At 55.6% G+C, this 25500-nt stretch overlaps 3 protein-coding genes across 3 annotated transcripts; 2 read left to right on the forward strand and 1 right to left on the reverse strand.

The window, feature by feature from the left end:
* Position 1: 1 nt before the first annotated feature.
* Positions 2 to 11234, reverse strand: TTLL9 (tubulin tyrosine ligase like 9). Its single transcript, XM_017822651.1, has 4 exons — positions 10917 to 11234; positions 9211 to 9396; positions 8096 to 8158; positions 2 to 7231 (listed from the first exon to the last, which is right to left on the reverse strand). Exons 1-4 carry the CDS (start codon positions 11232 to 11234, stop codon positions 7178 to 7180), a joined length of 621 nt encoding a protein of 206 aa, XP_017678140.1. The 3' UTR covers positions 2 to 7177.
* A 6-nt stretch (positions 11235 to 11240) lies between these two features.
* Positions 11241 to 23054, forward strand: DUSP15 (dual specificity phosphatase 15). Its single transcript, XM_017822575.1, has 16 exons — positions 11241 to 11372; positions 12902 to 12935; positions 14848 to 14930; positions 15371 to 15420; positions 16047 to 16121; positions 16582 to 16753; positions 16917 to 17125; positions 19311 to 19372; positions 19676 to 20238; positions 20543 to 20732; positions 20934 to 20974; positions 21229 to 21334; positions 21562 to 21738; positions 21821 to 22216; positions 22341 to 22459; positions 22560 to 23054. Exons 1-16 carry the CDS (start codon positions 11352 to 11354, stop codon positions 22698 to 22700), a joined length of 2439 nt encoding a protein of 812 aa, XP_017678064.1. The 5' UTR covers positions 11241 to 11351; the 3' UTR covers positions 22701 to 23054.
* A 736-nt stretch (positions 23055 to 23790) lies between these two features.
* On the forward strand, positions 23791 to 25166 carry FOXS1 (forkhead box S1). Its single transcript, XM_017822650.1, has one exon. It carries the CDS (start codon positions 23826 to 23828, stop codon positions 25164 to 25166), a length of 1341 nt encoding a protein of 446 aa, XP_017678139.1. The 5' UTR covers positions 23791 to 23825.
* Positions 25167 to 25500: the final 334 nt, after the last annotated feature.

A 25500-nucleotide genomic window follows, 5' to 3' on the forward strand; every position in this document is an offset into this window, starting at 1 on the left:
ACGTGAGCGCTTCTGGGGTTTGGCTTCGGAGCTGGTTCATTGTCACGTCGGGAACAGGAGTAGGAGGGATTGGGAATCCACTGCATGCCTGAAGCACAGCAGAGGAGTTGAGTTGTGCACGCCCATGGCATTCAAACAAAGCAAAGTTGTAAATCTGAGGCATGTCAGGAATCTCTCTAAGATGTGGAGGGAGGGGCAGGGGGAGGCAGCATCCTTTTAGTGTTTCTGGGAAAACATATTCCTCTGTTGGAAGGCAAGAGACAACAGAAACGAGGCTTTCAGGACTAGATGAAGTGATAAAACTTAGGTATGTTTTAAAAAGCAACCTGAGGAGGGCTGAGCAGAGATAGTCACCAGGTTTGTCTTGTAGTAAAAGGGCAATTGATGTAACCAGTAATAGTTTCTTCAAAGGTTTTTAAATTTACTGTTTTCTACACTCCCTGCTCTGGCCTGAATATGCTCCCCCAGCACTACTCACTTAAGAGCATAAGAAGATTTTTGAAAACTAATCATATGTAGTGTTGGACTTCAGTGAGTTTGATTTTTTTCTGTCTGCAGGGAAGTATCTGGGTCCAGCCAAGCCTTTTATTTTTTGAACTTCTGTAAAGATATTCCTAGATAGAATTTAAGAACTCTAAACATGGCTGTTGTCCTTCTTTCTCCAGCTCTGGAAGTGGCTCTCCTCTTCTGTCAAACCTTGCTCAGGTGACAGGGCTGGGCCTGGTCCTTTGCTTTCTTTCCTTCTGCACAGCCGTGATAACTTCAAACATGGCACCACCATTTCCCTGGCTCCCTGACCACCTTCCAGCTTAGCAGGGCCTTCTCCTGCCCTGGCCAGTTCCACACACGCTTCAGATTATGCAGACTTCCAAAAAATACCCTGTTTCAGATCCATTAAAACCGAGGGGTGATTTCTTTTAACCTAAAAACCCAACCATTGCTTGGTCTTACTCACACCATGTACCTAAATATGCCTCTGTCCAGTTCAGGTTATGTTTCAGATGCACAGACTAAAAATAACACAGACTTACTACCTGGACTGCCTTGCTTGTGGGTTTTTCAGAAGATTGCTTGTCTCCTGGGAGCAAGAGCCAGCTCACAGTGCCACATCCCAGTGTCAGAGCAGCTCTTACATAACCCGTGTGGTGCAGCCAGTCCGTGGCTCCGTAACGTGATGGTGAGGTTATTTTTACAGTCTCATGGCAACAGGTTTTCTGCTCTGACATGTTTCCATAGTAGTAGCAGGAGGAGGATCAAGTGCCTGCCTGCCCTAAAAGCTTTGTTTTGCTGTGAAGAATGTGTTTAACCCCTTTGTTTTCTTACACGGAACAGAACTAAGCTCTGCAGTGCAGAGGGCTTGCTGAGCAGCCAAGCATCCCTGTGTCAGCTAAAATGCCTCATTTAAGCCCACTGCAGCTTCCAAACTGGGAAATCCTCAGAAACAAGGCAGCCAGTGCCTTGTGCTGAGCCAGTGGTGTCTGGAGAGAAGTGGGAACTGCTGCTGCCTGCCGTGAGGGGAGAGTGAACTTCATGTCTCTCCCACCCCAAGCTCGGGGGGTGTTGCACTTTGTGTTGTGCAGGGAAATTCCTGAAAAGCTGCTTCAGTTGTCTTTTCCTGGCATCACAGCAGCCTGCCAGGAAAATGTTAACAGGGGAGTTACACATCACCTGCCTCTTCCTGCCTGTAGAGGCGAGGTGATATTTCACTTTCAGGTGATGCTGCCCTCGTGTTTTGTTAGTTAGACACCACAGCCAGAGATGACTGTAGGCACATTGAGATGTGCATGGCAAAAGGTTACAATGTCAGCATGGACAATCCAAGTACTACTTCCCAACAATAAAATACACAACCAGCTTCAGGTAAGTGCCCAATTAGCAGTCACCACAGGGACTGCAGGGTGTTTTCTTTTTTGAAAGCGTTTGCTCCTTTTGGTCTCTTAATCCCCTAAGGGCTCACACTTCTCTTGTTGCCCAGCAAAGGTGTGTGCTCTCCTGCTGACGTGCAGACAGCTTCAGGACTGAGCAGGGCACCTGCCAGCATTGGGTGAGTTCTGCACCGAAATGTGTGTTTGCCATGATGTTCTCATTCACCAGAGCACACAGATCTCCCCCTCTGCTGACAGGCCTGTCATTCCAGATCAGGTCAAAGCCTCCAACATGCTTCTCCTCCGGTGTCAGCCTACAACAAACCCATGGACTGAAGTACCTGAGCAAAGACAGTTCCCTGTCTGCACGCAGGAATCAGCTCCCAGACAACCAGCGACACAGCTGAACAGCTGAAGGCACTGGACATCTCTCTGCTATTAATATCTGGGGTTTGCACAGTTGTAAAGTCAATCAAAAAACGCTGTAAGACCAGCTGCTGGGAACAGAGTGCTCCAGCAGTGGCATGAGTGGGAGGCACAGTGCACAGGGACCTCTGACAGAGAGCTCTTGTACAAGTCCCAGCTCTGACATGGGCTCCAGTCCCTTGGCAGCCCTGTGCTGCCTTGTTTTCCCACTCTGAAGGGGCAGAATGCTTCTTTACTTTGCTCCGCTTCTGGATATTCATCATTTAATCACTATAAAGGTTAGAGGATTATGATCAGTTGCCAAGAAAGTCGTGGAACCAGACCATCCATCCCAAACATTCTAATAAAACTCCTCAGAAAGTGATAAACATCTTCACCTCCCCGCTCTTCCTGTCTACAAAACAAAGTGTGTCTTTGAAAAGATGACACTGGAGTTCAGTCTTCCTGGTTACTGGCAGGAGGGAAGGTGAAGCATTTACCTCCAGAAACCAGCAGAGATTACAACAGTAAATTAGGGGGAAACAGGTCATTTTGCCAATGGCTCATTAAGAGAAATGCCTCCCCAAAATCATTACCCGGCTAGCAGGCAGGAATGAGTGTGAAGCAATAGGAAATCCAACCCTAAATCTCTTTCCCATGTTCTGAGCCAAAGAACATTCTGAGCTTATTGCAAAGTTTCTATTCCTGTTCTTGACGGTACTAAAGACAAAAAAAAAAAAAATCCCTTTGCCTTCCAGAAAGAAAAGTGAAAACCAAAGTCATGCTGAAGCAGTAAATGCTGAGAAGGATTCACAGAATGAGCATTAACCCTTTTTAATTGCAGATGTGGGTGTCTGTGGGGAACAGGTTCCCAGCATAGTGTTCAAATCTCTCTCTGAGAGCCCAGCAGCACTGTGATGACATCAAGGACTTTCATTCCAATTAATTTCTTTCCTAACCAACTGAGGTTACTCCAGCTCTTTACCTGGAGGCTGCCTAAGCAGTGATGTTGTTTGAGGTTGTGAATGGAGTAGATTGTGCATGTTAGAGCTGTCCCTGACCAAAGCTGAGCTGCATTTTTTTGCTCATTTGAAATAAAGCTGTCCCCAGTGGCACCATGTGAAATATTGGGCTGAAGCTGACAGGACACAGGGCTGTAACAGATAACACCAGTGACCATGTCTTGTTAGAAGAAAGAGTTAAAAAAGAAATTAGAGACAACATTTCATAAGAGAGCACCAGCAACGTAAATCACATCTAAGGGAAATTGTCTTACCTACGGTACTGCTTGCGCTTTACATGATTAAGGCTGAAAGAATAATAATCCTATTTTTGCTTGTCATTTCTGTAGTACTATTTGCTATTTCTGTTTCTCTCAGCTCCTGTAATGACAAGGCAGTTGCACTCTTGGGTTCCTGCTGTTGCAATGCTTGAGTTGTGTAAGTAGCAAGATAAAATTCAGAGAATTTCAGCTGAACTGTCATTATAAATATTTTTTGCTTAGTCAGGGAGAAAACCTGTATTTAAAAAAAAAAAAAAAAAAGTAAAATTTTGTTTTCAAGGGGTTTTTCTTGTTGTTTTGTCACTTAGGGGTTGAGCGCTGTCTGAGCTGCTCCATCACCCACCTGCAGCCCTGAGACATCCAAACAATTTTACAAAGCTATTCCCAACAGATGACCACACACTTAGTCCACGTGATTTGTTTTCAGCCACAGCCTCCGCAGCCCAGTGAGAATTCTGAGTAAAAGACCGGAGAACAGAAGGTTGGGGCCACCAAGCCCACATGCCACATAAACTCTCCAGGCTTGCCTCCTGTACAGCTGCAGGAGAACACAGTCCCCAGGCCCCCATCAGAAGTTCCCCAGCAGCACTCGACATCTTCTCTGCTCTCAGGGTACTGCAAAGAATCTCCTTTCCCTACTGACAAGAGGGATTTATAGAAGGGAGCAGCCCATAAAATGGGAAGTTCAAGACCATCCTCTAACACCGATTTCCGTCTCAGATTCATGAGGAATCTGACATCCCATTTGGTATTTTCCCCTCTTTCTCTCTCTCTCTCTCTCTCTCTTCCTCTCAGCTGTCACCTCTTGAGAGAGGCAGCTTCACAGCGACAGCTGTGTGCAGCAGTGCCAGCCTTGCTGTACTTCTGAGGTCTCAGAGATGAAGGGCTAAGCTGTGTCTGCCTCTCAGAAGTGCATTAACCAGAAGGTTATTGGGTTTAAAGTCAAAAAGCTCCACCTTATAAATGCACATTAAAGCAGAACACTGGCCCAGCCTCACTCCTAATGCTGCTACCAAGGAAATCACACGGATGGGTGTCAGGAGAGGAGGCAGCACAATTGAGTGGCTGCAGCACACGTGGCAGCTGGCAGGGTGAGGTCACCTTGCCTGCATCTGCCAGAGATCACAGCAGCAGGCAGCAGGGAATAGCCTGCAGGCAGCATGTCCCCCTCACCTGCCCTGGATCAGTCAGGTGCAGTCTTTTGTGCTGCCACCTTTGTGACTGGAACATCTGGGACGAAGTAGAGATAAGGATCCAAGACAAGCAAACACTGCTCAGGCAAATGCACAATTCTCACTCCAACAGTCTTTGTGTGCCTCAACACCAATTAATTATTTTCCCTGTCTTCAGACACCTGAACTGAAATCCAACACTCCATTATGCTATCTGACCAAAAATTGCAGAAAAAACCCTAAAAAATCAGAAGTAATCAAGAAGGGTAACTAGAAAAGGAAGGAGCAATTGCCTTGAGCTTGTACTGTACCTCATGGTGAAGCACTGGCACAGGTTGCCCAGAGAAGCTGTGAATGCCCGGAATGCCCCGTTGTGATAAACCAAACTTTGCTTACATAAATTGGTTGAGCCCTTTGATCTCTTGTTTCCCTGATAACCTGGGACTGATGTCTTCAACAAAGTGTTTCCAGATAAAGGAAAAGGCTGATAAGGAGCAGAACCTGCAGAGGTGGGGTTATGTTTTTTTTCATGCCAATTTCCTCCTCCCGATAAGGCACAGCTGCATCTTACAGTGTAAAATTCCCCTGCTAGGGGAGCTATCGAGGTATTCCCCCCGAGACTGAACATATATAACCCGTGGAAATCCTTGTCACATGAGCCCCCACTCCCAACAAGTCAAGACTGTGACCATCACTCTGATCACGGACATGGAAAATGCAATGATAAGTCAATGCTGGATCCATGGGAGGTGACATCTTTCCTCACCACTGTCTACTCTTGCCCTTTCCTTCTCTTTCCTTCTTATCTATTTTCTTCGTGATATCTTTATATTTTTATAGAAAAGAACCACAATGGTTGCATATCTCCTTTCTGCTGCAATGAAATTGTTCTAATATAAATATAAACCTGCCTCATAGATGTACACGGGTCATTCAGTGCCATTTCACTCCAATTCACCCTGAGGGTGAATTATTATTATTCTATTAACAAGAACCTCAGTTACCACCTCAGAGGTGGGTTGTGTAACACCCATTCCTGGAAGTGTCCAAGGCCAGGTTGGACGAGGCTTGGAGCAACCTGGGCTAGTGGAAGGTGTCCCTGCCTGTGTCAAGGGGTTGGAATGAGATGAGCTTTAAGGACCCTCCCAAAACAAAGGATTCCATGGTTTTCCATTAAACTCTTCATGTCACCTTGTCTCCAAACCTCGGTGTACCTTCCCCCTAAGGCAGCCTGCTGCACCCCCACTCTGTAAATGCTTTTGATCATTCAGAGCAAGCATGAACTCTGCTGAACCTTCTCAGAGAGAAGTGATGGATTTTCCTGTCTCCTAAGCCATCAAATTGAGGTGGCATACCTTTTGGGAAGATGTGTTAATCAAATGAAAGCTATCAAACTCAATACAGCAGCAAGTGTGACACACTGGAAATCAAATAGTTCTCCCCTGTGAATCACCTTGTCCTTACGTTCTGTGAACCCGAGGAAGAAGAAAGGCTGCCAAAATTCAACCACTAACAATAAAACCAGGAGTGACATTTCAGCTTTTTTCTGAGCTGATTTGTCAAACTGACATTTCCAGTGATCTGGTGACACCAGTTTTCCAGTGAAAAAGGACTGGAGAGAGACAGGGTGACAACAGCAGCGATGGGACAGCCGAGTCCTGTAGGTGTTTGCAGGAGCTGGAAGTGACAAAGTTCATCTGATGTGTCTAATACCAGGCAGTAAAACTGTACAGTCCTTTTCTTACCCTTCTGTATGGCACAGGCAGGATACAGCAATCACCTCTGCTGCTCTGAGTAAATCCTGCATCAGAAAAGCAAGCAAATCCACCTCAGCATAACCAGGCCTTCAGAGGAGTGTACTGGGAGAAGAGGAAAAGAGCAACTGGGCATTAAGTGAAGGAAATCCATTTCTGGCATAATAATGGTGGTTTGCACTTACAGCTGTTCGCTGGAACATAAAGTCTCATGTCAAACTTCCAACCTGTGAAGCGGAGAGAAATCTTAGAATCACAGAAAATCCCAAGTTGAAAAGGACCTACAAGAATCAAAGTCCAGCTCTTGGTGCTGTGCACGACCACCCCAAGAATGTACAGTACAAATATATTATAAAATATTTGTGTATTATATATAAAATATATTTATATTATATATATAAATGTAGAATATAACCCAGTTTCTGCCTGGTGTTAGATGTACCTGAGATTGAAAGTTTGTATCTAAATACCTACACGAAGTGTGAGAAGTAGATCCCAGAGCAAGTATCTATTTTGCAAAATCCACTGTAAAAGCCTTTGTTGTTGCCCTGGGGAATAGTGAAGGAATATTGCAGCAGAAGGGCACAGGAGAACAGACCAAGTCACTGGCAGAAGGAGAGGATGAAATAAAAGCAAAAAGAACAAAATGCCCTTCAAATATTCCCAAAGAAGAGACAGAGTCATTCTCACCTTCTTCAATCAATTACATCCTTCAGTTTTCAGGAACATTTCCTCACCTTGTGACTTGCCAGCCTACAGATGGAAGAGCAGAGTTAGTGGCATGAACATTAGCAATTCCTGCGGCTTCCCAGAATTTCAGAGCAGAAGCCCTGCATAACCTGATTCATCAGCTGTTTGTGTGCAAGCACGTTTATTTAAGTTTATGGGGGCAGGGGAATCCAACAAAAAAAGCTCAGATTTGTGTTTGGAGGATTCCTGGAGGAAAGGCAGCCTATGGGGAAGTCCCACAGCACCGAATAAACAAACTCTGTCACGCGCTTCCAGAAATATACGTAACGCAACATATGTTGTTGGGAATTTTAAGTCCCATTTTAAATTTGTGTATGTTATAGAAGAACTTAATTAAACAGGAAAGTCAAGAAAGATATCGGGGAACTATGGCAAACAAGAGCAGAAAAATCCTGAAGAGAGCCTTGACTGCAGGTTGTACAAAAGAGGGTGAGGAGTGGCCTGGATAAGGCACCCGAGGAGCAGCTCCCCAGGAACACCTTCCAAAACAGGTCCTGCTTCCTGCAGCCCCAGGATGCAACATTGGGCATGTCCTGACCTACTACTGCCTCCGAGGGTGGGAGTGGGTAACTCGGGACGTCACAACACCAGAAGGAGTAACATGAGGTTTATTTTTACTTGCCTGCAAGTTTTGAGGTCAGCCACAAACTGTTTATGTTGTTGGTATAATTTCAGTAATCACAGGCTTTTCATATATCCTTGTTTACTGTGTTCTGGTTATTTACCGTGTTAATTGAGGTTGTGGGGCATAACATCAGCTTAATATAAGGGTTTTGTTGCCAATTAACACATTCCCATTTGTAGAGTTAGATAATCACTAGCTGCTATCCTCCCGGCTGTAATTCACATGTTAGTTTGCATAATTACCTCCCAGTCACTTCTCACAAGGGTAAGACAAATCCTCCTGTCCCAGCCTCCTCGCCAGACCTGCTGCACAAAGCACAGGGACTGCTCACTCACAGGGCTCACGGATGGGTGTGTTTTAAATTAGGCACCGTGGCACAACATTCAAGACATTAAATGGCTTGAAGCCTCCAGCAGAAGCAAAGGCATTTCTCAGTGTCACTTTGTACTGTCGGAATTTCTAAAGGAAGCACAATTTTTCCTTAATCCCCAGGTCACTGGCTGAAGTGGAACTTGGTGTGTTCAGCACAGCTCCAGGCAGCTGTAGGTCTGGGGGGACAAACGTGATTTAGAGCACAAGGCTGCCCTTCATGTCTCTAACTTCAGAGCAGAGAGAAGCTCATTCCAACCAAACCTACCCCAGCTTGTGCTCCAGGCTGCTAATGGATGTCCCATCCCTGGAAGTGTCCAAGGCCAGGTTGGACAGGGCTTGGAGCAACCTGGTCTGGTAGAAGGAGGTTGGTACAAGATGGTTTTTAAGGTCCCTTCCAACCCAAACCTTCCTGAGATTCTCTGATAATGAGTCTCTTTTAATGTCTTCACATTCTCAGGATAGAATTCCACTCAGTAAGCTTACGCCAGACTTACACTGGCTGACATCTAATGCAGTGGGATTTCCCTAAAACCAAACAGATGTTTTCATAGATCCCTCTTTAGGGGCTAATGCTCATTAACCAGAAGCCAAATTAACCACCTGCTCTGCACACTCCCCCCACACACACACCTTCTTGCACACCTGCAGCAGAACTGAAAGATTTCAGAGCATGAACTCGGCCAGAACCTCCGGGAGCACACTCTGTTCCTCCACACCAAGCTCTGCACTTTATACCCTCACCACTGAGTTAACTTTGGCTCTGCAAATAAACTGAGATGACTTTCCGCTGCTGAAATAAACTGTTACACAAGAAGCAGTGTTTTGGTGGTACATGTTGACCAGGAACCTGGCCAGGAGCACTGCTGCTCCATGGCACCTTGCTTTGCCCAGTTCTTCCTGCGGGTTTCCTGCATATTTTCCTCTCCCTCCGCAGAACGAAGGCATCCATTCATCTCTCACTTTCCTTGGGAAAGCACACACTTACCAGCTTCATAACCCAAGTGATGCCAGGGTTCTTGCAAAATGCTTCCACAAACAAGTAGTACTCTGAAGGCATTTTCAGGGTCTTCAGAATAAAGGCACATTTTCTTGCCTCAGGCTTTCCTGCTTCTTTTTCTAACTGCTTCCAAAACCTCTTCAGATCTTTTGCTAAGCAGCTGTTCTGACTCAGCTGGGTAGAAAGAGAAATATAAGATTCAGCACAACAAATGCTCCCACAGTCTGACTCACTTTAATTACCCTCGAGAAGTTTCTGGGGACCAACTGCACCACATACTCTGAGGGGAAAAATAAATAAATAGGGATACCATTGAGAAACGCTTTTTCTTTGTGAAGGAGGAGGCTCAATTTCGATTTTCTGTCTCTCTGCATGAACATGGGGAGCTAGAATAGAGCAGGTCTTACAATCCATGTTCTACTATTCCTACTGTAGCTTTTCCATGCAGCCAGCACCCACCTCTCCAGGGCAGGCAGTTGCCCACAGGAACCCTACAGCAGCCCGGCCCCACCACTCCTGGACCACCACAGGTGTCAGCCCAGCATTACAAACCACCCTCAGACTCCATTCACAGAGTCACAGACGGTTTGGGTTGGAAGGGACCTTGAAGACCATCCCCTTCCAACCCCCTGCCATGGGCAGGGACACTTTCCACTAGACCAGGTTGCTCAAATGCCGTGGCTGGTGAGGGTGAGGGCTCCTAGCGGGATCACATCCTGCTCAGCTGCCATGCTGCAGGGACACAACACCCAGGACAGGACAGGGCTGTGGCAGGGGAGGTTTAGGTTGGACATTAGGAGGAATTTCTTCACAGAAAAGGCGATTAGACATTGGAACAGGCTGCCCATGGAGGTGGTGGAGCCGCCGTCCTTGGTGGCACCTAAGGAAAGACTGGACATGGCATTGAGTGCCACAGTCTAGCTGATGTGGTGGTGTTTGGTCATCGGTTGGACTTGACGATCTCAGAAGCCTTTTCCAACCTAATTAATTCTGTGATTCTGTGTTACGTGTTGCACCTAAACTTGCCCATAGCTATCAAGGATACTCCCCACACAGGGCTGGGGAAGGAGGGAGGAGGGCTGTGCTGCACAGGGAGCAGCTGGGCCTTACCACGCTGCCCGGGGGATGTGCAGGAGCGGGGATACAGCACTGGGAGCCCCCCGGGAGCCCCCCGGGCTGGGCTGCGACCCCCGACACATCCCCCCCACCCCTTCCATCCCGTCCCCATGGCAACCGCGCCGCCGTGCGCCAGGGGGCGCGCGCGGCACCCGAACCCCGACACCGCCCCCCCAAAACCGGCCCGAACCCCCCGGTCCGCCCCGAGCCCCCCGGGGCACCCTCGGCCCGACCCCCCCTGAGCGCTGCGGCGGCTGGTGACGGGCAGCGGGAACCCCTCGCCCCTGGCCCCGCTGGCACTGCCCATCCCTCTGCCCTGCAAAGTCGCCGGGACGGTCGCGCAGCGCCCCAGGCAAGGCAGGGACTCTGCGGCACCTGCCTGCAGGTGGGCACGGGCAGGGTGGGCACGGAGCGGGCAGGGGTGGGCACGGAGAAGGCAGGACAAGGGTAGGTAGGGCGCAGGCAGGGGTGGGCGCGATGCGGGCAGGGCAGGGGTAGGTATGGCGCAGGCAGGGGTGGGCACGGCGTGGGCAGGGGTGGGCATGCTGCCGGGCGCTTCGCCGCGTGGCCGCACAGACCTTCCTTGATGGAGCAGGACAAAGGTTTTGTTCTTCTCCCAACAGTGCAGCCTTGTGCGGCCGCGGGCAGCGGCGACAGGCAGCAGCCAGCGCGGCCCCGTGCTCCCACGCCACGGCGGAGGGGGGGAGTTTCTCCTCCTTTGTCTGCTCCCGGCCAGGCAGCAGCCGGTGCGCGGCAGCGGCGGAGCAGCCGGGGAAGGGCCTCGGCAGGATCCGCGGAGCACGGCGGCCGCGGTCCCCTCCGCCCCGGCACAGCCACCGGCCCGGCCCCGCCGCGCTGGCAACGAGCAGCGACCCCGGAGGAACCGAGCTCTTCATGACGGAAACCCGACCAGGGAGCGGGGACGGCAGCCGCGCCCGGGGACGGGGAGGACGGCAGCACTGGGGACAAGGACACTCGCGCCCCGTGCCCTCCCCCGGCGCCCGCGGTCGGCCATGGGGAACGGCATGAGCCAGGTAATGGGGGGCGCGGGGGCGGCTGCTCCGCAGTCCGGCCGGGGCCGGCGGTGGGAGACCCTCACCTGGCTGCTGCCCCTGCCCTGCCAAGCGGCGTTTCACCTCCCGGCACGGGATCCGGCACAGAGCTCGGCTCTCAGGCAGCTTGTTTACCTGCCAACAGAGCGGGTAAAACCGGAGAAGAAACAGACCGGGACACTGCACCAGGGCCCGTCCCGACCGCTGTTTAGGGGGTGTGGAGGGCAGGGGTCACAGCGAGCCCCTTCGAGGGAGGGTGGAACCTTTCCCAACAGCCTTAACCCCAAGGAACAGCTCCAAGTACACACCGGGAGCCCTGTGAGACCCCGAGCCTGGTGGTCCCACACCCCCTGCTTAGTAGGGCTGGGCTGTGCGTGGGGCTTGGCGTCACTGGGCAGAGGGGATGGGCACTATTTTATTTATGTGCTGCCCCGTTTTCTCCTGCGAGGAGTGGGTCAGCAGGGTGCTGGGGACAGACACGTGCTGTTTATTCATGGTTCAGTGCCCTGCCCTTGGGAGCTGCCCTTGCTAACTGGCTCTCTCCCACCCGCTCCTCTCAGTGCCGCAGCTGTGAGTTAAAGGCACCCCATCGGTAGAAAATGGATCTAAAATCTTAGGAATCATAAAAAACCCCAAACCTCTTTAAGCTGTTCAGCCGAGAGAAGCATTTCCAAATGTGAGCAATGAGACAAGTGTGAGCCCAGCTGTGCTGATGGAAATCACCTCCACCTGCCCTGGGCACCAAACGTTGCTGCAGGGAGAAGCTGGGGGAGAACCAGCTGGATACAGGATTGAACAGCCCTTCACTGCCCAGGCTGTGAGTGAGGGAGAATATAAAACAGCTCTGTGTCAGAAGGGTTGCAAGGTGTCCTGCTTCTGCATCTGCAATGCTGTTAATAGAGGCCTTGTCAAGTAATTATCCTTTCATTATGAGAAGTGGAATTTCCCAGGGGAAAATGAGCTGAAGGCACGGTGTCCAGAGCAATCTGTGCCTGGGCTGTGAGAAATGGGCTCCCTGCAGTGCAGAGTGTGGGGAACAGAGCTTGGGGCTGGGAGGGGGACAGCCAAATCCCCCCAAGCTTCTCTGTGCCTGTTGCTTTCCTAACTCTCAGGCAGCAGGATTTACACAGGTCATGGGTATAGTCCAAGGCTGTACAGAGGTGTATGCAACTTGCTGAGCTCAGGTAATAAACCCCAACGGTGGATTTATTGATGATAAACAAGAGGAGCAATAAAAAACTCTATGTCTGACTGCCAGCACCCATGAGGGTGCAGCATCAGATGGTTGCAGGTGCCAGGGTTACATCCAGCCCTGTGTCCTGGATGCCAGGGCAGAATCAGCCCTGGGAATGCACCAGCACCATTCCTGCCCTGGGGCTGGTGATGGTCACCTCAAACACCAGAACTTTGGCTCCTCCAGCCAAGGTTGCTGCTTCCCAGAGGGGGTAGCACACTGGGTACCTCAGCACAAGGTCACTGCTCACGCTGCCACTTCCCCTTGTGTTCCACAGATCCTTCCTGGCCTCTACCTTGGGAACTTTGTTGGTAAGCGGAACCCAGATGCTGCAGAGATGTCCTCCAGCTGGGGAGTGGGGCTTGCTTGAGTTGCTGTCTCCCTGCCTGCAAACTCTGCCTGACACCCTGCCTGCTCCCACTGCTCTGCCTGTTCCTGCTGCCCTGCCTGCACCCACCACCCGCTCTGCTCTGCTGCCTGGTTTGGGGTGGCAGCAGTGGATTGGAAGCATTGTGGGGAATGCAAGGCAGAGCCCCTCTGCCTTTGTATGGTTTCCTGATTTAAAGGCTGCCTTGAGCTCTTCGGACACACAGGGTGAAGGGGCCAAAGTGGGGGGAAATGGATCCTGTGCCAGGAGCAGAGGAGCTGGTGGTGCCACACCAGTGCGAGGAAGCAGGACTGGGGCACCTCAGGGTGATGCTCCCCAGTTTCACAGCTATAGGAGGCAAGAGGGAGCTGCCCACCCTCAGGAGGGAATTTCTCCCAGAGGCAGAATCGCCCCTTCTCACACCAAGTCACTATTTTAAGGGGTTTTCATTACCAGGGAACAATTCATGACCAAGGCTTGGCATCTGCCATGAAAAAACAGCATTTATTGGTACTCCCACCTCCCTCATGGGTCCTTTGGCAGCTTGATTCCTGCAGTAAGCTCTGGGAAAGTTTAAAACCACTGGTGTGAAATTGCTAAGGAAATGTCACTGGAATGGCAGCCCTGTACTCCCTGCACCCCATGGAGCACCTTGGGGTGGGCTGTGGCTTGCTGGGAGCAGAGGGACAAAGGTACCCAGCTCCCAAGTTCATCATGGGGGCTCCTGTGAGCAGCTCTGCTGTGGGGTCTTGGCCTGATGCCACCTGAGCATCGCTCTGCCAAGCAATCCAGGGTGACAACAAGATTCCAGGCCCGCAACATTAAGCTCACAGAGATGTTTTCTCTAACTGGAAGCTTTTCCAGCCCCTGTAAGCCTTGATTCCAGTGTCACTACTTGCTGTCGCTGCCTGCTGAGGAAGATGGGAAGGTGGTGGGTGCTGTGTGAGACCCCATAAGGGTCCCCACATCCCTCCCCACATGCACAGCACAGCTCCCCCACAGAGTGTCTCCCTCGAGACTCACTCCTATTAAAATTCACATCATGCCGTTAGCACATCACGGTCTGGATTCCTGAGCCAAGGTTTTACACCACGTGAAAGTTCAGAAACCCGAAGGAATGAGATGGGCAAATGTTCCTCCTCCTCTTTGGCCACTCTTGCAGCGTCCGCTGGTCATGGCATGAAAGGGAGACACTTGCAAGTTGCCCAGGAAGACAAGCATGCTCCCCTCCCAGCACAATAACTGTTGTGCTGCACCAGAGACCAGGATCATGGCGAGGGTGCTGAAGGGTTACTGAGAGGCAGGGCATATTCCCCCCAGACAGCTGAGGACCCCCCATTCCTGTTCTTATGGCTGCAGAGAGGACACACCAGAGCACTGCAAGTGACTGCTCATGTGTTTTCTACAGAAAACCAAGAGTTGATATGAATTGCTGCAGCTCCACTTCCATAATTCACAAGACAAAGCAGATCCCTCAGGCTGCAGCAAGTCCCAGTGCCGGGTGTGTCTGCCCAGGGAGGTGCAGGCAGGGCACAATTCTCCTCCCAAACTGGGGACAAGTACAGGCAGGAGGGACACTGCCACAGTGTTTCTCTGCAGGTGTGAATGCTTCCCCCAGCATGAGCAGCGAGGGCAAGTGCCTTTACAGGGAGAGGCCTGTGGTTTGGGATCACGGGGTTTGCATTCCAGATTTCCGTGTTTGCCCACGTCTGCGCTGCTGCACGTGGGGGTGGGATGCAGTTGATCTGCTGGGGAAAGGCTCTGAGTGCTGGCTGGCTGCAGGAGCATGGTGGGTGCACTGTGGGAAGAGAAGGGTAAGAAATGAATACGTGTTGGTATCTAATTTTATCCTTTAGATGCCAAAGACCTGGAGCAGCTAAGCCGGAACAAGATCACCCACATCGTTTCGATCCATGAATCCCCCCAGCCCCTGCTGAAGGTAGGATCCTGCACCCAATACCACCGTGTAGACCCCTGCAGCTCCTTCCATGCTGCATCTTCCTTCCCCCTCTGAGCATCACATGGCACGTACACCTCTCCCTGGTCACTGCTCCCAGAGGAGCTGGACAGCCCCCTCGGCATGGGAAACTGGCTTGTGACTATAACCCGGCCTTGAACACTGACAGGAAACAATTTCCAGCTTTCCAGCCTCATCTTGTTTCCCATCCCCTCCCACGAGTTGCCGGTGTCCCCCTGCCCTCCCCCTCACCCAGGGGAGAGTATGGCCTCATCCCCACGTAGGGGGATGCTGTGTGGGGGGAGTGAAACTCCACAGGCAGCTCTGGGTGAGGAGCAAAGGTGCTGCCAGCCCAGCTGTGAGCATATATGACACCCTGACTACAGTGCCTGAGCTTTTCCTCTTCCTGTTGTATCTTCCAGGATATTACCTACCTCCGCATCCCCCTGCCTGACACCCCTGAGGCCAACATGTGAGTACTCTGAGGAGGCCAAGGAATGTTCAAGGGCTGGGGTCTGCAGGGCAACCAGGGGTGAGGGCTCACAGCACCCCAAGCCCTTGAGGTGCTGCCTCCAGCTCCTCAAGCACAGCAACCCACAGGCTAAAGGTGTGATGCTGCAGTGCTGGGGACCACCCCTGGACCCCGACAGCATCCCAGTTCAGTGACCACTGTGAATGGCTCTAAGCCCTGTGGTGAGGAAATGGGCAGCCCCTCTGCAGCACCCATGGACAGGAGCAGCAAGCACCCTCCTGGGAGTTGCCTGGAGGGGGAAGAGCAGGTAAAGGGTAAGGAGCCAGCCAAGGCTGCTGGAGTGGCTGAAGGTGTGAACAGCCAACATCCCACTGCCCCAGCACAAGTCACATGAGTCACAGGGCAGCCCCGTCCCCAGCACAGTGTCCCCTGCTGCGTTCCCAGCACGGCATGAGCTGGTAGACCCACCTTCCCTTGGGAATCAACAGCACTGAGCTGCTCAGGTCTCAGCAGTGGCTGGCAGAGCCCCTAAAGCAACTCAAACACACAGGGCTGCTCTGCCTCTGGCCAAAAATCCTGTTCCACCCCTGAAGTTCTTATTCTGTCTGTTTTATTTTTCCTGCTAGCAAGAGGCACTTCAAGGAATGCATCAGTTTTATCCACCAGTGTCGCCTGCATGGAGGGAACTGCCTCGTCCACTGGTAATGCTTCTTCCCCCATGCCTGCTGCTGTGTTTCCTCAGCTCAGCAGAGATCCAGCCCCTCACTTGGGCTGCAGACCCCTGATCAAAGCCAGCCTGTGCCAGAGGGCTCCGTGCCCACAGATCCACCCAGGATCCACCCTCGGCTGCAGCTTGTGACTCAAATCCAGCGGGATGCAGGCAGTCCTGGAGCCAGGGCAGTTTCTTGCTGCAGCTGAGCATGTGGGATGAGCGAGGTTTGGGGCAGGCAGCCAGGCAGCGGCCGCTGCTCCCATTCCCTGGGGAGGAGTGGGTATTTATAGGCACTGATGGCCAGGACCTTGGAAGGGCTCAGACCTCCGGGAGAGCAAGTCCTTGGAAAAGAGGAACTGCAATAACTGAGGCACAGGGGTGGAGGAAGAGGGGAGTGTGGGTTCAGGGTGCGCCACCAACCCAAGCCCTTCTGCACTTTCCCTCGCCAGCCTCGCTGGCATCTCCCGCAGTACCACCGTGGTCGTTGCGTACGTCATGGTCGTCACGGAGCTGAGCTGCCAGGAGGTGCTGGATGCCATCAGAACCATCCGGCCCGTCGCCAACCCCAACCCTGGCTTCAGGCAGCAGCTGTCTGAGTTTGGTGGCAGCGCAGCCCGCAAGGTGGGACCAACTTCTGCCACCTGTGCTCTGCTGAGCCTGCCATGGGCCTCAGAGCAAGGACAGGTCCTGAGGGGACTCCGTTTCTTCCCCACTCCCTTTTCTGGCAGGCTTGGACCTGCCCTTGGAAACTGGCACCTTATTTTGCTTCTTGCTCCTTCCCCAGGTCCGCAGGCACCTGAAGCAGAGGTATGGGACGTCCCCTTTCAATGATGAGGAAGAAATAAAGGCCTTGCTGCCAGCAGGGAGAGAAGGAACATCCAGGACAGAGGGAGCTCAGCAAGGACTGGTCCCAAGAGCCAGAGACATCAGAAGCACAAGTCCCTTCCTGCTGCGGGTGAAGAGGACGTTCTCCTGCATCCCAGCTTGTCTGAAGTGACCCCAGCCAAGGGAGAGCAGCGAGAATCACCCAACAGCCTGGGAGAGATGAAGGACACAACACAGTGGGATGAGGAGCGCTGGGCAGGGACCTGCACCAAGCCCATCTCCTTCTTCTCTTCTGGGCTGGGAGCATGCCACACTCTGTGTGGGTGGGGTTCATGGGCACTGCTGGACTTTGCAGCACATGCTGGGCTCATCCTCTTTGCATCTGGCATGCTGGGGACGTGGGTCTCTGCCCCCAAGTCACTGCAGGCTCGGGCCAGAACACAGAGGGGGTCTCTCCTACCACAGGCCAGCACCCAGGTGTTGCCAGCAGCAGCTTTAGCACTTGGGTACCCACTGCACAGGCCTCAGGGTGCACAGGGTGCAGGAGAGCTGGCGCTCCCCTCAGAGCAGTTTTCCCACCAGCAGCACAAGCTCCCAGCGCTCAGGTGGCTGCAGAGCAGGGACACACCGGTGTGTCAGCAGGTAATGCCACCACACTGGCTCCTAGGTGAGGGTCCAGCTCAAACCTGGCCAAGCACAAGCCCTGAGCAAGCACTGTAGCTTTAGGAATCCATTGCACCCCATTCCTGCCCATTCCAGGGCACAATCTGCAACAGGTGGGAACCAAGTGTTTAACCTGGCCAGACCTCACTAGAGCCTTAAGCCATTTTGCTTAAAGACTTTCTATGTCCCCGAGTAATAAACGCCCCTTCTCTGCGGTCTGACTCCCCTGTGGTGGCTGGGTTGGAATAGGGATGCTGAGGAGGAAGGTCCTGGTGTGGGGTCCCCCTCTCCTCCCAGCTCCTGCCAGGCTGCTATTCCAATTCCCTTGCTTCCAGGCCAGGGCTCTCTGGCACCCTTTGGCCCCCCCTGCACCCCAGGACCACACACCTGGGATGGATGTGTGCCTCATGCACAGCTGCACCCTCCCATGCTGGGACACGCTATGCCAAGGTGTTTACACGCAGGGATTCCCCTGTTCCCACTGTAAACACAGGGCTGTGGCCCCTCCAGCCCAGCTCAGCAGCACAGCAAAATGTATTTATTTTGGCAGATCTGGTTTGCACAACTTGGAAAACCCCGGGCGAGGGCAGGGTTAGCCATGAGTTAATGTTTGACTCCTTTTTGAAGCTCATTTCTGCGTGAAAAGTTTAAGGGTTAAGCAGCTTCACCTTCCCCGAGCAGGGAGCAGCACAGTGGGGAATCCGGTGTGGAATCCGGCTCCTGATCCTCCTCGCTGATGCCCGGGTAATTAGATCCCCCGGGTCCCGCGTCACCACGCGGCTGTCACAGCACATGAAATCCCCGGCCGATAAAGCTTATCCCAGGGGGCCGGGGCTGGCAAAAGAGCCGGCGGCTGTGATTATCTCCCGGCCTTGAATGTAATCTGTGCAAGCCACTGAGAGGCTGTGCAATGACCCCTTGCCATTGCTCCACTTCCCAAGGCAGAAAGGGGACGTGTGGGTTCTCTGGCCGTCAGTCCCAGGCCCTTTTCCCGGAATGTGGCCCCCCGGCACGCCCAGCAGAGAGGTGCAGGGGCTGCCTGGGCTTTGCTCTGCATCAGAGGGGCCCCGGACAGGCTCAGTAAGGAGAGAAAACCCCTGCCTGTGTGGCTGGGTCATACACCCGCCGTGGCCCCATGTGCCCTCTGTGCCACGTGGCCATGTCCCATCCCCACGTCCTTTTGGAAAGCCCGAGCCGGGGCGCTCTGCTGCTGATTATTCATTTGGAGACTTTGCAGCCCCAGCAGCTCTCAGGAGCCTCCTTTCTCCTCCCTGCGAGAGGTGAATTTCTCTGACTCAGAGCTGGAAAAAGGACCTGAGGGGCTGCAAAAGGTGGCCTGGGGGGCTGCAGCAGGGCAGAGGAGCTGGGTTTTGCTGCACAGTGACATGGGGCTCTGCAGCAGTGATGGAGGAGCCAAGACTAGTGTCACCACAGGGTGGTCCAGTGACCCAGCCCGTGCCCTGCTGGGGGCCAGCAGGGAGCTGGTGCAGGATGAGTCAGGCTTCCTCCCCGGCCCCGGCAGCCCTTGGTGCAGCTCATCCGCCCTTCCCACCCTGTTCCTGTTCCACTCAGGGCGCAGAGCCCCGCAAGACAGACGTTAGCAGAGACAGATAAGAACAGAGGAGAGATCTGAGAGATGGGAACATGTGACTGCTCACACCACCCTGGAAACCCCGTGCTGTTCCCACAGCTCCCCACACTCGCGGGATGACCTGCTGATCCCAGGGAGGACACAGTCCCTGGGGCTGGGAGGTGTTTGGATCCTCAAAGCAGGAGGATGGGGGAGCAGGGTCCCTTGCCCTCTTTGGGGAGCAAGTGAGAGTCCTAAAAGTCTAAGGGAAGGCACACGGGAGGGGTACAGGGGGGTACAGGGGAGTTCCACGTGCTTTCTAGTGCCCTATCCCCTCTCTCATGGATGCAGTGTGCCTGTCCCCTCCTCTGTGGGTGCAGGGTGCCTGTGTTGAGAAATACACCTAGTGCGAATATCTAGGTATGTAAACTACCAGCACGAGCTGCACATTGTGTTCTGGGTGACAGGAAAAGGCTGAGCCTTAGGCAACAGCAGGGAATGGGCACCCACCCCTTCCCTCCACCTGCAGCACAGGCCGGGCTGGAGGTCGATCACCCAGGACTCTGCAGGAGCCAATGAGCAACAGAAAGAGCCTAAAATCTCCATTGGTGTACATGGGTGCACTGACTGTGAGGGCATGAAACCCCCGAGATGCCTTTGTTGGGGGTCCCTCCCGGAGTCCCACAGCTGTACTGCTCAATTACTGCACCACTTGTTCCTGAACTCGGATGTCAGACACCGCTGCGGGAAACCTGACGCAAAGAAAAAATTTAAGAACCGTCCCCTCTGTCGTGGAGCAGCCAGAGCCGGCAGCGTGGGCCGGGAAAAGGAAAGTGAAAGCCGGAGCCGCTTTCGGTTTCGCCGCCGGGCCGCGATGGCGGAGCCGGGGGCGCCCATGCGGCTGAAGGAGTGGCTGATCGCGCAGATCGACAGCGGCCGGTACCCGGGGCTGCGCTGGGAGAACCGGCACCGGACGCTCTTCCGCATCCCCTGGAAGCACGCGGCCAAGCAGGATTACCGGCAGCAGCAGGACGCCGCGCTCTTCAAGGTACCCCCGGCTCCCCGCGATCGCCACCCGGCCCTGGGAGCGCCCCCGGGACTCGCCCCCGGGGGCTCCGTGAGCACCCCCGGAGCTCATCATTGCCTGGGGCTCCCTGCTGCTCAGCTCCGTGTGCTCCCCTGGGACCCCCCAGCACCCAGCTCCCCACAGCCCCCCAGGACACATAGCCCCGGTTCCCCACGGTCCCCCCCAGCCCTGGTGCATTCGTACCGCGGAGGGCCCCCTGGGGCAGCGGAGCGGGGGGCCAGGGTGTGGGCAGCCCCCGCAGCACAGGGCACCCTCTGTCCCCCAGGCTTGGGCCATCTACAAAGGGAAGTACCAGGAAGGGACGGACAAGGCTGATCCCTCCACCTGGAAGACTCGTCTCCGCTGTGCCCTCAACAAGAGCACCGACTTCCAGGAGGTGCCTGAGCGGAGCCAGCTGGATATCTCTGAGCCTTACAAGGTGTACCAGATCGTGACTGACAGAGCCTGTGATGCAGGTACGTCCCTGTTGTCCCTCTTCTTGTGCCAGATGTGGGGTTGCTGCCTGCACCATGACTGTACGAGCCCCGTGTCCTGCAGACATCACCCTTCCTTCCTACTCCTCTTCCTCTCTGGGTGTCCTGGGCAGCCACCTGTCTTCCTTGGGGCTGTTCCTGCTGTTTGCCAGGGGCTCATCGGTTTTTCCTTGCTCTCTGCAGAGGACAGTGACACCCAGTCCCCAGGCAGTGAGGACCAGCAGGTGAGCTCACCCAGTGCCATCCGGGCAGGGGAGAAGGTGGGACCCCCAAAACTCCCCTCGTCTGTCAGCTGCTCTCCTGGCTGCACACTGCCCGTGTCTGTCCCATGGGGCGTTGCTGAGAGTCCCTTGTGCCATGCAGCTGCCAGACTCTGGCAGGGGATCTGCTGGTGCATGGGGTCCATGGCAGAGGCAGGAGCCAGTTCAGAGACCCCTGCTGCCAGCTCAGCCCTCACTGAAGCCACTCCTACCCCCAGGGCAGCACTACAGGGAGTCCAAAGAAGGAGGAAAGCCAGAAAGACACACTGGAGACAGACCACGGACCTCCACAGCCCCTGCTCTCTGCCCGTCCAACTGAGAGAGGTGAGGAGGGTCCCCGTTGACAGGATGGGGCTGGGGGCAGGGAGCACACAATTCCCAGCAGGAGAGATCCTGCTCTCCTGCTCTGTGCAGGCAACACCTGTGGGGATGAAGACAGGGGCCAGGGACTCCCTCCTGGCCCCAGCAAAGCCACTTAATCACGTACTCCGGGGCTCTTATGAAGCCCAGTAATGAGCAAACACGGTGCAAAGGACCCTGCTGCCCACCAGGCCAGGAGAGCACCTGGGAGTCCTCGAGGACAACTGCCCATGGCCCTTTACTGCCTCATCTCTGCCCTGGTCTAGGGTACCTCGTGAGGGGAGTCTTCTACAGCTGGAACCCAACCCATGGCCAGTTCCTCCCTAGACCCCAGTCCTACCTCCCTGTGGAAGATGTCAACAACTCAGGTAGGAGCCACACTGGTGGGCAATGCCTTGGGTGACCCCACCAGCCCGGGCTGCCCATGGGCTGACTCTCTCCTCGCCCCAGATTGCTGGCTCCACATCCGCCTCTACTACTGCGACGTGCTGGTGAAGGAGGTGACCACCCGCACGGCCGAGGGCTGTCGCATCACCAGCCGTGCCGTGCCGGCCGACAGCGAGCGCCTCTACGGCCCCTCCTGCATGGAGCAGATCGAGTTCCCCCCGCCGCAGGCACTCAGCGGCCACGGCCACGCGGCCGCCATGGCCAACGTGCTGGAGCGGCTCCTGCCCCACCTGGAGCGCGGGGTGCTGCTGTGGGTAGCGCCCGAGGGGGTCTTCATGAAGCGCCAGTGCCAGGGCAGGGTGTACTGGAACGGGCCACTGGCCCCACACAGGAACTGGCCCAACAAGCTGGAGAGGGAGAAGACCTACAAGCTGCTGGACACGCAGCAGTACCTGCAGCGTAAGTCCCACCCGCCACCCCAGGAGATCCCAGTCCCCTTGGGAAACAGGGCAGGTCCTGGCCTGGCATGGCTGCTCGAGGCCGTGGGGACCCACTGACCCCTGACAGGGTTGGTGTCTTGCAGAGCTGCGGGAGTACCTGAGCAATGGGCAGCTCATGCCGCAGTACCAGATCCACCTGTGCTTCGGGGAGGAATACCCCACCAGAGCCGGGCACCCCTTCCAGAAGCTCATCATGGCCCACGTGAGTACACACCGGGGCTGGTGACCCTGAGCCAGGCACCGGGACTGTTGCAGTGGGGGATACAGACGTGTGCCTATTCCATCCCTCTGTGCCTCTGCAGGTGGAGCCGGTGTTCGCACGGGAGCTCTTCCATCACGCCCAGCGCTTGAGGCCAACGCTGCTCCGCAACTCCCCCCAGCCCTGTGCCCCTGGCACCTCCAGCCACGTTATTCATGTCCTCAAACAGCTCTGCCAGCCCTGAGCTGGGCAGGAGAGGAGAGCTCAGTCACCATAAGGTCTCAGAGCAGGAGGCTCTGAGCCCCACAGCCTTACTCCAGCTGCGTGTCCCGAGGCAGAGTGCACGGGGTGCTCAGCGTGAGGAACCAGATGCAGATGGGTTCTGGCCAGGGTGGGCGGGCACTGCTGCCCTCGTGAGTGCTGTATTTATTGCCCAGGAGGTCCCCAGGTGGGATTTGCTGTGTGCCTGTTCAGCCAGTCAGGGCAGAGCTGGCTCCATCCTTGCACCGCTGGGACTTGACATTTGTGAAACTTAGAAATAAAGGTTGTGTTTTGGTACCAGTGTCAGGGGCTGGCTCTAGTGTGGGGGACTGGTGCCAGTATGAGGGGAGCACAGGTGGCTGGGGAAGCCAAGTCTGCATAGTGTGGGCAAAGCCACAAGGGAACAGCCCTGTTCATGTGGTGGCTCCAGACCCATCCTGCCCCTCATGTAAGCGCCTTGGCAGGGCTGAAGGCAGCAGCGAGGTGCCCGTTAGCTGCCCTGCTGAACTGGCAACATGGGAGCCTGTCCCAAAGGCACTCCCTGCCTGTGCCTCAGTTTCCCCTGGTGAGTGGAGTGAGTGGGCTCCTGAGGGCCATTCTGCACCCTGAGGGTTGGGAATGGTGCAGGGACCTGGCACAACACAGGAGAGCAGGGGCTGAGGCAATGGGGTGGGCAGGGGGCAGATGGGCATCTGAGGGCAGGCAGAACCCTCAGCTCTGCCAGCATCCCCCCACTGAGCCCAGCTGGAGCCCGGCGGTGCACTGTGAGCAGGGCAGGATGAGAAACAGGTCGTGGGAACCTTCCGTGGGAAAAGGGGCTGGGGGAGCCGGGGGCTGTGCCCGCCTCTACCCTGGGGAGGCTGCGGCTGTGCCAGCCCCGGGGCCACTGGCTGCCGGCCGCAGGTCTTGGCGGCGCATCCGTCCGTCTGTCCACAGGGACCAGTGCTGGACGGCGGAGCCCCGCTCCGCCCTGGGCGGCCCCTCAGAGGAGGGGCCCGCCGCCCCCTCGCCGGCCGGCGGGTTTTAACGGGCCGTGCTGGGGCCGTGCGGCAGAGCGGGATCAGCGGGATCAGCGGCAGGGCTGGAACGGCAGCGGCTGGCCGGGAGGATGCAGCCGGACCTCCCCGTCAGCGACGCGGTGCTGCGCAGCCCATCAGCCCCTGAGCCAGCCGGTGGCCCCTTCCCCAGCACCGAGGCCACCAAGCCACCCTACAGCTACATTGCCCTCATCACCATGGCCATCCAGAGCGCGCCCGAGCAGCGCATCACCCTCAGTGGCATCTACCGCTACATCATGGGCCGCTTCACCTTCTACCGCGAGAACAAGCAGGGCTGGCAGAACAGCATCCGCCACAACCTGTCCCTCAACGAGTGCTTCGTCAAGGTGCCCCGCGACGACAAGAAGCCGGGCAAGGGCAACTACTGGACCCTGGACCCGGACTGCTACAACATGTTTGAGAACGGCAGCTTCTTGCGGCGCCGCCGGCGCTTCACCAGGAAGAGGGGCCTCCGGGATGCCCCAGGTACTGAGGGGGATGAGGGGCGTGGGAAGACCCCCAGGCAACGGGCACGGGGGCTGCCTGCTGCCCTGCTGCCTGAGGAGGGGAAGGCAGAGGGAGGCTACAAGTCACCAGCAGCCACGGGGCGCCTGCCAAGCCCTGCCACGCTGTCCGAGGGTGCCGGGGTGTCGGGGTGCGCTGAGCCCTGTGCCCGGCGTCAACCACCCAAGACCACGCAGCCCTGCCTGTACCTGCCGGACACTCCACAGCCCAAAGGGCCATTCTTTGCACCCCCCGAGAGCCGCCCACCCAAGGAGACTGTCTTCGGGGGGCTCCCCGCAGTACTGCAACTGCCTCGTCCAGGTCAGTACCCGCTGCCCGGCGAGCACCCGGCCCAGCACCCTGCCCTGCTGCCTGCCCTGCTGCCCACCCAGCACAGGGACCCCCCACAGGACTCACCGGCCACACCAGGCACCCCCCCGGGGCAGCTGGAGGGCGAGGAGCCAGCTGCCCCCGGGCTGGGGACAGGCCAGCCATTCGGGCAGGTGCCACCTGCATTCCCTGGCACCCTCCTGGGCACAGGCAAGCCTCCTCCATCCTGCTTCCTGGAGGGAGAGGGCTACGTGCAGCCCTCCCTGCCCGTGTTTGGCTCCTTCGGCCGGCCGGGGCCCGAGGTGCTGGGCAGCAGCTACCAGTGCCGGGTGCAGGCGCTGAGCTTCTGCATGAAGGAGCGGCCGTGCGGCACAGCGCTGGAGCATCTCCTGGCTGCAGCCCCCCCGGCCCCCACCACCCCCCGCCAGCCCCCCTTTGGGGCCGTGGGGCCACGGGCGGGCGAGCAGAAGGAGCCGTGGGGGACGGGGGCTGCGATCCCACTGCAGGGGGGTAATGGCTACCCCCTGGGGCTGCCCCCCTGCCTCTACCGGACACCCGGCATGTTCTTCTTCGAGTGAGGGACTCCCCACCCTGGTACACGCCAGCACCCAATAAAGCACATTCCCCAATGCTGCCTCTGTGGTCTCTGTGCCCCGCTCGAGGTGGGCAGTGGGCAGGGGCAAGCTGGGGACCCTCTGCCTCAGCCCAGGTGCTGGCTGGGGGGCACACATCCCCAAGGCCACCCAGCACACCCCCCATCCCCGCTGGCCCCTCCACTGGCTGGACAGTGAGGCCATGGGGACACAGGGCATGGCCTGGTCAGGGCACCTACATCCAGGTCGTGTGTCTCTGGGAGACACTGGGGAAAAGATCCTGACACAATCTGGGGCCAGGAGCCTCTGAAGCCCCATC

The sequence above is a fragment of the Lepidothrix coronata genome, unplaced genomic scaffold, assembly GCF_001604755.1.
Source record: "Lepidothrix coronata isolate B3197 unplaced genomic scaffold, Lepidothrix_coronata-1.0 Scaffold99, whole genome shotgun sequence".
NCBI lineage: Eukaryota > Metazoa > Chordata > Aves > Passeriformes > Pipridae > Lepidothrix > Lepidothrix coronata.

What these genes read in the sequence shown, in the direction of transcription:
- TTLL9 (XM_017822651.1), bottom strand. Translation starts at nt 11,234, where the DNA reads ATGAAGAGCTCGGTTCCTCCGGGGTCGCTGCTCGTTGCCAGCGCGGCG. An exon ending in TCACTTGGGTTATGAAGCTG is followed by an intron (nt 8,159 to 9,210) that starts GTAAGTGTGTGC and finishes TGCTTTGTGCAG; the next exon opens with CAGGTCTGGCGAGGAGGCTG. An exon ending in TTGTGAGAAGTGACTGGGAG is followed by an intron (nt 7,232 to 8,095) that starts GTAATTATGCAA and finishes TTCCATCTGTAG; the next exon opens with GCTGGCAAGTCACAAGGTGA.
- FOXS1 (XM_017822650.1), top strand. Translation starts at nt 23,826, where the DNA reads ATGCAGCCGGACCTCCCCGTCAGCGACGCGGTGCTGCGCAGCCCATCA.
- DUSP15 (XM_017822575.1), top strand. Translation starts at nt 11,352, where the DNA reads ATGGGGAACGGCATGAGCCAG. An exon ending in TGGGGAACGGCATGAGCCAG is followed by an intron (nt 11,373 to 12,901) that starts GTAATGGGGGGC and finishes TGTGTTCCACAG; the next exon opens with ATCCTTCCTGGCCTCTACCT. An exon ending in CCCCCCAGCCCCTGCTGAAG is followed by an intron (nt 14,931 to 15,370) that starts GTAGGATCCTGC and finishes TGTATCTTCCAG; the next exon opens with GATATTACCTACCTCCGCAT.